Genomic DNA, 13,415 nt, shown 5'->3' with positions numbered 1-13,415 from the left:
TCTAAGCTTGTTGCTAAAAACTTCGTGAGTCGTGTACGCAGGATTTTACGACAAAAAGTATGCTCGAGGCCAGTTGAGACCACCTGGGGCATTTATTGAGGATAAAAAAAGTGAGATAAAGCGCAAACTGTGATGAGCAGGTTGTTGAAGCGTTATCCGGCCTTGTATTGTTCAGCCCTTAAAAAGGAACTTAGACAAATGGATGAAGTGACCCTTCAGCAAATTGGTAAAATTTGTGAATGGTTTAGCCACGTTTTATTGCGCATCACAAATGTAGTTATAATAACGACGACAGTGAAAGAAATGTATAGAGCGTTTCGGCTTAAAAAAACTGGTGAATTTTTAACCGTTAATCGTAAAAAAAGTTAACGGTAAGAAACCGGAATGTAATTAACCGTTAGCCGTAGAGTGGCCGAAATTTTAACCGTTCAGTAGTCGTAAGAGCCATCGCGCCCCATTGAGACCCTCTGTAAATCCTGTGTATACCAAAGCTAGTTGATTAGGCGGTAACGCGATGAGAGCGGTTTTAGGTCAGCGGCGTTTATCTTAAGACCAGGGTTACCTTGATAAATGTAACTGATCACCAGCGATTTTGTTTAGCTTGCTCGTTCTTTCAAAGCCAATGCAGGGGTATATAAGTTTGAACAACTGCTGCAGTGGAGATAGAACTAAAAGAAAGTTCTGGGTAATAAAAAGTCTATGTGTTCGAAGAACATACATCTTTATTTCAAAATTCAATCGACAAATTGATAATTTTGGAGAGGATTTGCTAAGTTAAACGTTTCTATACGGCCGCAGGAGAAATTCGTATGAACTAAAGTGCTAAAGTTTGTGCTATTATAAAATAGATAATGACCGGTAGACAGCTTTCCTGATCACTGTTCAGAATTACGTCTTAACTGAGTAAATCATGAAATGAAAAAACAAAGGTTAACCATCACTTTAACTACTTTAATCAAACACGATAAGCCAGCACGCGACTATTGTCTCAAATTTGTCTTGAATTACCGATAACTTTGATTTTAAGTATTTTCGAAAGATGAATGTAGTTGGGGAAAGGCTGTGATGTAACGATAATTGAGAGACATGGAAAACACTTAAAAAAAAACTTGAAAAATCACGAATCAAAATATTCACTTGATATTCTTCATCGTTTTAAGTGGTTTTCTTAAGCTGGTAAGTTTTGGTATTTGTTAAAAAGAAGTGGAGTTAAATTGGTGGTAAACCGTGACTAATTCAAAAAGTTGTTTGATCCTTTGACTGTTTCCTAGCTACCGAACAAATTCGAAAGCATCTACTTTAGAGAAGCCCTCGCTTTCTGTAGATAGTTAATGCCTATCTGGTTTGAAATTCTAGAGGAGAAAAAAATTTCTTTACCATCATTACGAAAAATCTTTCACTCTAAAGCCCAGGGTTCTGAAACTTGATTGTTTGCACTTGGTACATCTTTGCGCGGGTTTTGGGGACCTGGCTTTCAACGTCATAATTTTTTTCATTTGAACTAAAAACATACCGTAGTTTCTCGGTTATATAAGGCGCACGGTTTTTTCAAGGAAATTCTGTCTTCGGGTGGAAAGTTAGTGTTAAAATTGGGGTGCGTCTTATAGCCAAGTGTTTTTGCGCAACTAAATCTTAAGATCACAATTTTAGTAGAACTTACAGTTAAGAAGACAACGAAAAGGACACTAATGGTTGGTCTCTGACTTTTTCAGATCTGGTGGTTCTGAAAAGAGCCGTTGTGGTGGTTCTGAAAGAGCCGTTTCTTATACGGTCTCCGTTAAATGACCACGAAATGAATCCCACACGAGCAGAACTTTTTGGTCTGAGGTGTAGCGAAGATTGCACAGAATCCAATCCTTTTTTTCCTTCCAATTAAAAAAATACTGCTTTTAAAACACTAATAGCCAACTTCCAAAGAAAAGCAAAAAAAATGAAATTTGCACACGTTCTTAACATAACGTGATCGGTAACATGATATCCATGAAAAAAAAAACCCGTTTCAAACTCCTAGAATCGTGTTTGTGTCGCTCGCTCGAAGAGTTCCTTCTCTGAATAAATAAGGTGGAGATAAAACCTACCTTCTTCGTCCATTCAGCCCTTTTTTGTGCAATGAAACTTGCATCCTCGGTGGCGTGTTGATATTCAGCTGTCGAACACCTTTGAATATGACAGTTTCGATCAGAGTTTTTCGCCATTTGCTTTCACCACCAGAGCAACCGTGAAACTTTCTCAGATCCATCACACCTTTTGCTAACTCTCAACCTTTTGGGGCTTTTTATAACCGGGTATTTTCACTTAATTTTCAGTTTGGGAACTTGGCTTGACTGAGTTGCCAAGTTTGGGGTGCGTCTTATAACCGAGTGCGCCTTATTATCGAGAAACTACGGATAGGCACCACATTAAATTCTTTCTTCATCAGACAACTGACAGAACACGGAACTTTTTTTTGAGCGTCGGTATTCTACAATTTTTAGAAATTATACCTTATATGATTTACATGTATTCACAGTCATTTATTTATCACCACAGGGTTTATTACGAACCATCATCTTGACCAGCTCCCAGTTGGCTTTTTAACTCAGTTGGTAGAGCACTGCACTAGTATTGCACAGGCCATGGGTTCGAATCCCGTACAGGCCTGAATCTGGCCTTATTTTCACTACTGCTCAAGAAGTGTTATTTACTGCGAAGATCGCTTTGATATTGACAACTTACACCTTCTTGTGATCAGAATATAAGTCATCTTCTGATCACTAGAAGGTATGAAGTTCTACCATAATGATTTCATGATTTCTATCTAGTGCTTTCCTTCATTCATTCATTCATTTATTCATTCCTATCTTCTATTCATCCATTAGACTGGGCATGCTTGTCTATAAATCTATTACGCCGGGGGATGTTTAAGCTTTAGAAACCTTTGGATAAAAACAAATAAATAATTTCGTGTATCACTTGTCTTATTGCGCACTTATGGCTCATTTTAGCAGCACGAAACTGCATAACTTAATTTTTTAAGATATAATGAAATATATGAAGTTCATATATTTTTAACCTATAAATTTTTAACTTATAAATGTCATTTGAAGAACTGTCAACAGAGTAAAAAATTTATTGATATGCGACAATGTGGCACCAAGAGAAAATAATTATTTTCTTTTCCATTGGTAAAAATTTCCAAGAGATAATCAATCTTCTGTCAATCTTCATACATATATCTTCTGTCTACCCCGCGGTAGACATGTATTCATTTGAGAACATTTCCTGTAAGGCGTTATCGATTTAATAGTAATTTATCGCAGAACCCGTGGCTGACTGCACCCCAAAGTTCATTGAGGGTTTTTATCCATTGTAGTTTTGAATTACTGTGGATTATTTTGTTCCTTACAGTCATTTGATTACATCGTGTTTTTCTCATACACTAGAACATATATATTATCAAACGTCAAGAAAAGCTACAATCGCTTAGGGAAATCGATAATAAGTTTTTGTTTTAATATTTCATAAAAAAAACAGAAGTGTCCGTGAAAGTGTAAGCAGGTGAATGCAGCCACTACTACGGCATAACGAGGAGCCACATCAGTTTAATTTTCCTCTTAAGCGGGGAGAAATAAATGCAAGCTCTTTACCAGTTGCCTCCCACTAAATTGGCTGGTTGACTGAAGTAAATGTCGCCGGCTAGCAGCCAAGGCTATATGATAGTTCAAATGTTCCGGCACCTCTTAAAAGCATTTTGAAACGGACTGACAGATAATTTAAGCATTGCAGACGCAAATCCTAATTGGTAAAAGGGAACTATATCGTATATGTGCACGATCCTTCGCAGTAAAGCACTATAGTGCTTTACTGCGAAGGATCGTGCACATATACGTTTCATAACCGCAGTTCATATATATGTATTTCATATGTTTGTTGTTTGATTTATCATCTACGGGTTTATGTCGAATTAATTTGATGGCCTGCTCCCAGTTGGCTTGTTAGCTCAATTGGTAGAGCGCTGCACTAGTATCGCAGAGGTCAGTGGTTCCAATCCCGTACAGGCCTGAATTTTTTTCAGGTCTGATTTTCACTATTGCTTAAATAGTGCTTTACTGCGAAGGATCGTGCACATATACGTTTCATAACCGCAGTTCATATATATGTATTTCATATGTTTGTTGTTTGGAACTATATCGATCACTAATGCCTCAAGCTTCAGGAAGGAACAGAGGTAAGAGAAACATATTAGCGCTTGTCTTTTGTTTTGATGAAAAAGAAGTGTATTTAACAATGATTCGCCTCAGGTTCAGTGAATATCGTCGAAAAATCCCCGAGACGAAGTCGAAGGGATTATTCGACAATATTCACCGAACCTGAGGCGAATAGTTGTTTTAGTATAATTTCAGAGCTGGAAAACAGGGAAATTTCTAAAATCATAACATTTTAGTAACATTTATTAACATTTTATTTTAATTACAAATATTAAAATACCAAGAGCTCTGAGGCCTGTGATGCGGGGACAACCATTGGTATGGGTTGACAAACATTTGTGGCATAGGGCCTGATTACATGAGTCGAGCTGGCCCGGTTAGCCGAGCTGATTTCTTTTGTTTTCACGCTTTGGCGAACACCAAAACAAAAGAAATCAGCCCGGCTAACAGGGCCAGCCCGGCTCATGTAATCAGGCCCATAGTCTCCATATAATACAGGTACATTAACTGGAGACGTTTAGGATAACCCTTGTATACAAAAAAGTACTGATACCATTTTTGCAGGATACATTTTTTTTTTCATGTTTCGAGCACGAACGAGGAAAATCATTTTCTCTGAAAATTGCACCCTTTATGGGGTGAAAGAATTTATTTGAACCTTGTTTTATCGAGGACTCTTGAGAATAAATATTGGCCAAACGCAATCCATTTCAATTCAAATGGGCATTTATTTGCAAAAAATTATATTAATGCTATGCACAGGGACATAGCAAAGAGTTTTGTTCAGGTTAATTGTACTAACGCAAAAAAAAAAAAAAAAATAGCCACGCAGAAAAGATATTTACAACGAACACTAACCAAAGAAGCTCGTATGCTACTTGTGATGAGTTTCGCAGGAAGGCTTGGAGAAATTCAGGTTTGCTGTATATCTGGTGTTACATTACCATCTTGAGATTAATCAGTTATCGTAAAAAAAAAAAAAAAATTGCAGAGATACGTAGAGATAAAGAAAGTGTCAAATGATTGCTTGTGAATAGAAAAAAAAAATGTGCTAATGGTTTCGCAGTAGTTCCGTGTGAATGCTTAGATGTTTTGAACAACTACATTAGAAAGTTCATATCAAGCCTTCAGCTTTGGATGTTGGATTCTAGCCTTCGGCAATTCTGTTTGACGGATGTGTGCAAACTACTTTACTCTCTTGTTGTACACTGTCTATTTCCGCTGCTTCTTATCCTTAAATGTTTCTAAAAGTGTGCTCTGATTAGGCCATTGTTTAAAAAAAAAGATAAAAAGATAGATTTGAACACATCAAAAGAACAGCAGCCATGTTTCAGGGTGGCGCTAAGTGGCACTGAATATTGTATACATATGTCTGAATTCGATCACAACAATAACACTTATCTCATTTTGTATGATCGATGAGGCTCTCTCTGTTGAGATAAATATTTCTATTGGATTTCTTTCAGCCGTGTCATCCTGAAGATTCGTCGGAACTGAAAGAACAATAATTGGATATACTATTCAGCTCCTACTTAGTTTAGTAACAGATAAATATTTCTACAAAGAAGTCATTTACCCGCTTACAGTTGTGTTATACAGTAACATAACTGTACAATGTCGAATTTCACTGCCGATAATGGAGATCGACTGAGCGCCATAACTGTAGCCGTAATTCTCTCAGCTTCAAATATTCTATTCTCCGTCATAGCGATTGTTGGCAACTGTCTGATCCTGAAGGCTCTTGGAAAAGTTTTGTCTCTTCATTCCCCGACCAAACTTTTGTTTTGCTGTTTGGCAGTCACGGACGTCTTTGTTGGTTTAATACCACAGCCACTGTTTGCTGTGACCATTATTGCTGGAATTTCGACCATAAACGACCTGGATCTAGGAGTTTTACTGTACATTACGAAATTAAAATCGTTTTCGAGCTACGTATTGTGTACAGTGTCGGTGTTTACATCCTGTGCAGTCAGTGTAGACAGACTCCTTGCGCTGTTTTTGGGGATTAGATACAGGTATATTGTCACTGTGAGGCGTGTTATAGTTCTCGTTGCTTCTTTTTGGTTAATTGGAGTGTCGTGCGGGTTGGCATACATCTGGAGACTTGACGTTGCTTGGTCCATCGTCTTAGTTTCTTTGATAATTTTGTTGCTAATCTCAAGTTTTTCGTACACAAAGATCTACCTCAAACTTCGCTGTCAGCAAGCACAGGTGCATGTGCGAGAGCAGCCCCAGCAAGGGACAAAAAACAGTTTAAGGACATCACTGAACTTTGCGCGATATAGGAAAACTGTTTCAAGTATATGGTGGGTACAGGTTGCATTTATCTTGTGCTATGTCCCGTTTGGTATTGTGGCGACGCTAAGAATTCATGGAAGATTATCTGGGAGTGTCATGGAAATAGCACGGAATTTTGTTGTTACCCTTACCTACTTCAACTCGTCCTTGAACCCGTTTCTTTATTGTTGGAAAATGAGAGAAGTGAGACGAGCCGTGAAAATTACACTCGGAAAGAGGAATTGCTACCATTTAAACTAAGTATCATAACACACAAAATGACATACTTTTGTGAAGGTCTTCGAAGTTACTAGACAATGACCACACAATTAATGTTTACGTTTGTAGCATTGCATTCAGGGCGGTTTTGCATCTAAGTACAACTTATATCTCACTATAACCAGTAGAACGCAGTGAAGGAGAATCACATACTCTGCGCTTGGGAGCCGTGGGAATTAAAAGATATATAGTTAAATGTCAAAGCAAGATACGGGTGAATGTGTCGGTGGTGGATGCCGCAGGATATTGACTGATCAGAATCAATAGCATAAAATTGAAGAAAAGACCTGAGATTCAGAAAAGGCCTGGGTCTTACCAAGTTGACCTTTATTTTAGCTTACTGCAGTTTATTTTAATGCTACGGGGAAAAAAAACTATTGCCATCCATTTAACAAATGGTAAACACCACAGCGTACACTATTGAGTGGGATGCACGCGGGAGGTTGCTAAGCACGAAAGAAGAGTAACTCTAGCTTCTTGAGTGCTTAGCAAACCTCCCAAGTGCATCCATAACTCAATAGTGTACGCTGTGGTGTTTACCATTTGTTTTATAATATAACATTGATACATGGTAGCTAAAGAGTTCCCTTTTATTTAACAAATCTTACGCGACCAGAAAAAACAAGCGCGCGCGGAAAAATAGTCTTTGCATTTGCTCACGTCAGCAGCGTACACCCATGGGCAAATGGGGGACGCTAAATTGACCAATCAGAGCGCGCGCTTTACTTTGGTTATGTTATAAATAAGCTTTTGCATGAATATTGCTTCTGATGGTGTTAATGATGATAATAAATGGAAAGAATAGACATCTATCATATTTATATGAATAGTCAGTGTAACAGACGCAAATATTACAGGGAACGCCATTCAAAATAATCAGATAGTTCAAACTGTCTACCTCAGTACATAACTCATTGCAAAGTTGACGAGCATCCAAAGTTTTCAATTAAAATTTGAAAGTGAAATAAAACTTTTGGCTCAATGATGGAAAAAGCCGAATCGCGCATGCATTTTGAATTAAATTGGAAAGTCAATTTGAAATCATTTTAGATGTTAATTATTTGAGACTGTTAGACGCGATCGACATACATTACAAGTAGTTTTAAACCTTCCAAATGCAAATTTTACTAACTGTTAAGGTAATAACCACCGTTGTTAAAGAGATGTATCGTGGTGAAATCTTGAAAATATCATGAAAACATGTAGCATTGTCGATACAAATTTTTATAAATAATTGATGTTAGAAAGGATCCCCTCTGTGCAATAATTACCAGAAGGTTCAGGAATTAAATCGAGGATTCAAAGAAATTTGTGGGGCGTTAATTTGGTCATACACATTGTATTTACATAACTTAGTTATTTCATTAGTTCTGTAATGGGGATACATTTGCGAAAACAGAAAACAGTACAACTACACTAAACACTATAAGCCGTGTTTGTTAAAATTTTTTCATTCTACCTGTTTACATCAAGTTAAGGTAACACCCGATTTAGTTTGATGGTACTGACATAAAACAAACACTAATTGCATTTACATTGGTCCTTTACATTTACACCTGGTCCTTTATCATGACAAATGGTGAACAATGAGCCAATTTCATGACGACGCAAATTTGCTAATATCTAACTCAAGCTCGTTTAATTACGCTGTATCTCACGAAAGTGGGAGAGTTTCTTAAACTTTCTCTCAGCAAGCCGTCTGTTAACACCAAGATGAACTCATCAATAACTCCAGGTCATGATTCCAACGTGATTCCGCCCGTTTCTCGCCTCGATGTGTTTCGTCTCTCGTTTATTATATTTGACTTCATATCGGGAACAATAGCCAGCGTTGCAAATTTTCTGTTACTGTTTACTATCACCAAAGATCCTAATCGAAATCTGCGACGCTCCCCAAGCTCATACCTGGTGATGAACATGGCATCGGCAGATTTTCTCACTGGATTTTTCTGTGCATACCAGATGATGGTTTACGACTCAATTCGGCTCTCCGGCATGTCAGAAGAGAGTGTCAACAATTTTTTCTTTGTAACCTTGGCTATCATCATCAGCAGTCTCGTTGTAGCTTGTTGTAATGTTGTAGCAATGGCGTGTGATCGATGGCTGGCTGTGAGTTCAGCGCTTCACTATCGATCAATTGTCACAGCTAAACGTGTCAAAGCTCTTATAGTCGCCATCTAGATTTATGCCGTCGTTTTCACGAGTCTCTTCTTTTGTCCAGGGATACCTCGATGGATTTACGAATTGTTGTACTGCAATTTACACGTTACTGCTCCTCTTCTCCTGCTGCCATTGTTGTACTGGAGAACTTTTAGGTTATTGGGACAGCATGCGAGGCGCCGAATTGCGTGCCTAGGTTGCAGCGTCGAACGAAGCGCATTAAGAAAAGCTCAAAGTGAGAAGAAGACCACTATGGCATTTGTCACCATTTTATTTTTATTTTATTTGGCCTTTGTGCCTTATACTGTCACAATAAACATAAGAAATTTATGTTCAGTCTGTAAAGGTACAAACGAACTAGTAAGGTCTGTTCAAATCGCATTTAGATTTGTATTCGTCAACGCTTTTCTGGACCCGTTTTTGTACGCTTGGAGAGTACCAAAATATGCTGAAGCCGTGACGACAATTTTAATCAGATATCGCATTTTGAGAAGAAGAAGACGAAAAAAAACTAACTCCACAGAATCGACAGGAGCAAGCCAGGAGGAAACACTGTGAATAGTGACCTGATTTTTCTGACTGGCAAAACATTTGCACTTTAATTTCAAATTATCTGAAAACGCAACGACAGTTTCCCACTGGGTAAGCTTGGTAAAGGACTATTTTTTTCCGTACTCGTTAGCAACGATCATCGGAGGCAGAAATGTTTTAATTTTTCCTGATGAATGCGCATTGTAGGCGTGTAATAGTGCTCCTCTCAAAAAGGAAAAAGGGCGACCACGCCGGGCTAGCCTGTTCTGGGCGTTCAGAAGAGGCTCGGGTCGGGTCGGCCCAAGCCTCCCTCGTTTTTTAACTCTCCCCGCTTACCTAGTGGACGCTTCGAACAGGTTAAGAGCAGGAACGCCACCGTTTTCACAAAGTTCCTTTTTCAAAATTTTTTCGCTCCACACTGATACGCAAAGCTAATTTACCCACTTTGAAGATGTTTTTTAATCATTTTGTGCCACTGTGTGGGAAAGTCCTGATCGTTGGAATTAAATAATTAAGGTTGACACACAGGAGGGGAACTAGTCCCTGCGACTAGTCCGTGCGACTAGTCCCAGGGACAAGTCTTTGAAGGGTTTACACGGTGGGACCTGTAGCAGGGACTAGTCCCTTAAGACGTTCACACGAGGGCACTCAATTGCACAAGAACATAGGAAAATTAAGAGGCAAAAGATGTTTCTTAGTCTGGGACGTTACACGAAAACAATGAAAATTTGGTAACTTTTCATTGTAGCACTATTAAACATCAACGCAAATGAACTACACTTATTCAGTCGGATTATTCATGCTTTTACGTGTTCCGTTTTTGTTTTTATTTTTTTATTTTTAACAGACACAGAGTCAAATAGGGTAAAATTCCATCAAAACGGCTCCAGGACATCTGTATATGTTTACAAAACTAGAAATAGTTTTTTATTCTTCAGTTGTAGAAATCTAGAATTCAGGGAAAATTCATAGAAACTGCAATATTTACAAATACTGGAAGTCACGCCTCATACTGACCCGTGATTGGCTTATTTACCGTTTAGTCGCAGGGACTGGTCGCACAAACAGTTCACACGAAGGGGCAAACATTTGTTTCATGCGGCACACACAAGGGGGACTAGTCCTTGCGACTAGTCCCAGCGACCAGTTTCATGCGACTAGTCCCTTCGTGTGAACTACACATTTCTGTGGTCGCACGAATTCAAACTGGTTTGAATTCGTGCGACCAGCCGCAGGGACTAGTCCCTGCTATCAGTCCCCTCGTGTAAAACCCTTTAAAGACTTGTCGCTGGGACTCGTCGCACGGACTAGTCGCACGGACTAGTCGCAGGGACTAGTCCTCTCGTGTGTTAAGGTCGGCACACACGAGGGGAACTAGTCCCTGCGACTAGTCCGTGCGACTAGTCCCAGCGACAAGTCTTTGAAGGGTTTACACGAGGGGACCTGTAGCAGGGACTAGTCCCTTAAGGCGTTCACACGAGGACACTCAATTGCACAAGAACATAGGAAAATTAAGAGGCAAAAGATGTTTCTTAGTCTGGGGCGTTACACGAAAACAATGTAAATTTGGTAACTTTTCATTGTAGCACTATTAAACATCAACGCAAATGAACTACACTTATTCAGTCGGATTATTCATGCTTTTACATGTTCCGTTTTTGTTTTTTTTTTATTTTTAACAGACACAGAGTCAAATAGGGTAAAAATTCCATCAAAATGGCTCCAAGACATCTGTCTATGTTTACAAAACTAGAAATAGTTTTTTATTCTTCAGTTGTGGAAATCTAGAATTCAGGGAAAATTCATAAAAACTGCAATGTTTACAAATACCGGAAGTCACGCATCATACTGGCCCGTGATTGGCTTATTTACCGTTTAGTCGCAAGGACTGGTCGCACAAACAGTTCACACGAAGGGACAAACATTTGTTTCGTGCGACAAGTCCTTGCGACTGGTCTCACAAATTCAAACCAGTTTGAATTCGTGCGACCAGTCGCAGGGACCAAATTTTGGTCCCTGCGACCACAGAAATGTGTAGTTCACACGAAAGGACTAGTCGCATGAAACTGGTCGCTGGGACTAGTCGCAGGGACTAGTCCCCTCGTGTGTGCCGACCTTTAAGTAGCTGATAGACAATTATCCAAAGAACATTTATACTTAGTGTTTATGAGGCCCTATCAAGCTGGCTGAGGTAGGTTCAATATGAGAAAATAATCCAACTGGACTCACAACGAAAAAACTTATTCAGTCATTTTTAGCAATCAAAATACATATCTAACAATCCCTAGCCGCAAAATAGAGAAGCTAATCGAGGCGGGAGGGAAACAAACATTAAAATAAATTCTTCAGTAACAAGTTTGACTGAGCAGAGGCAATGACTTGGAGCATAAATTTACACGAACGATAAAAAACAGTACGATAACTAAATCTGATTATCTTGGGCTGTCTGCGGTCGCCTAATCGCCGAGTGTGGCCTTAATTTCGCGATCTTTCAGGACCCGATCAGGAAGAAGAAAGGCGTAATATTTATATTTAGTGAAAGTGAGAACTATGTGATACCGTCTGCCAGTTAGCGCAATGGATAGAACGCTGGACTGTTGTGCGGGAGGTCGAGGGTTCGAGCCCCGGCAGGACCAATACTCAAGGTCTTAAAACAAGTGAGAGGAATATGCTACCTTTCTATTAAGAAATGGTTAGATACTCTAGTCTTCTCGGATAGGGACGAATAAATGGAGGTCCCGTCTCCTGCAGGGTTAGGGGTAGGAGACGCTAATTTCTCATGCACGAGATTACTGTGTGATGGATGTCCTCCCCTGGGTTGGTTGCTGGGTGTGAATTGTCCCTGAAAAGCCCCCATGGGGAGTGGTCAATTAACATATATAGATGTATGTATGTATGTAATCGGTAGTGATTGAGGGATAGAGACCACGAAACATTTCCTGGATTGTGAATACAAGACTGCCGGACTATGAATTATGATTATGATTATGAATACAAGAATGTCGGACACTCTAGCCGCTTTTAAACGTGCCATTAGGAGTTATATATCTAGTGGGGATTAGTATATAATTATTAGCATTTTTACATGAGGTTATATGTGAGTCTTTCTATTTTAAACTTATTGTCATTTGCTGTGTAGTTACATGTTCGGAGATGCTAGCACATCTAGTGCTATTCATAAATCCGAATGGAAATAAAGTTTATGTATGTATGTATGTATGTATGTATGTATGTATGTAGGTGTGTATGTATGTACTGCCAGTATTATGTCGTAATAAACATTACGAAGAAAAACAAGACGAAAGACAGAACGTGAGTTATGACAACTTCAATTTATAAGGAGTGCGGCATCAGCCAGGAGAGAGGCTCGGGGCTCTTGGTTAACCTGAATATAAAGTAGTTTAGTGCTCTTTTCTTTTTACATACCACTATCTCTGAGCTGAATTATGGAGGGGGGCATTGGGGCCTCTGGGAAACCGCAAAACCGGAGAAAAAAACCTCCAAAACCTAAAAAGCGTCGAAAAAGGCAGAAAAACCGAAAACCGCATGCAAACCTGACAAAACCGCGACATTTTCACCTTTAAAGGGGTCAAAAAGGAAAAACCGAAAACCGCATCAGAGTTTCCTTGAAAACCGAATGCAAAAAACACGTGAAATCCGCAAACCGCTCTGAACATCAAAGCCGAAGAACCGAACCTTTTTGGCCCCAAAACCGAAAAACCTATCCAAAAAACAGTCAAAACCGCAAAACCGAAAATCCCAAAGCCCCCCTCAATTATGCGTACACTGCGAAATATAGCGATAATAAATTAGTTTAATTTAATTTAATTTAGTCCATTTTCAGTGCATTAAGTTTTGCAGTGGGGAAGGACTAGAAAGGAACATAGGAACCATTCGTGCTAGTCCACCCTCCCACCCATCCCACCCCAGGGGAGGACATCCATCACACAGTAATCTCGTGTGTGGGAAATTAACGTCTCT

The 13,415-nt window shown here is 39.2% G+C and overlaps 1 protein-coding gene across 1 annotated transcript; it reads left to right on the top strand.

The window, feature by feature from the left end:
• The first annotated feature begins 3,819 nt into the window (after positions 1-3,819).
• On the top strand, positions 3,820-8,172 carry LOC148727452 (melanocyte-stimulating hormone receptor-like). The gene is made up of 2 exons (XM_088726912.1): positions 3,820-4,207; positions 5,654-8,172. The coding sequence occupies exon 2, from the start codon at positions 5,802-5,804 to the stop codon at positions 6,723-6,725; it is 924 nt and encodes a 307-aa protein (XP_088583038.1). The 5' UTR covers positions 3,820-4,207; positions 5,654-5,801; the 3' UTR covers positions 6,726-8,172.
• The last annotated feature ends 5,243 nt before the right edge of the window (positions 8,173-13,415 follow it).

This window comes from Stylophora pistillata, chromosome 7 (genome assembly GCF_964205215.1).
Source record: "Stylophora pistillata chromosome 7, jaStyPist1.2, whole genome shotgun sequence".
Lineage (NCBI taxonomy): Eukaryota > Metazoa > Cnidaria > Anthozoa > Scleractinia > Pocilloporidae > Stylophora > Stylophora pistillata.
Note: the sequence above shows the minus strand (reverse complement) of the source record. Positions and strands in the feature narration are given on the sequence as shown.

Excerpts from the sequence above, each read along its gene's own strand:
- LOC148727452 (XM_088726912.1), top strand. The coding sequence starts at position 5,802 with ATGTCGAATTTCACTGCCGATAATGGAGATCGACTGAGCGCCATAACT.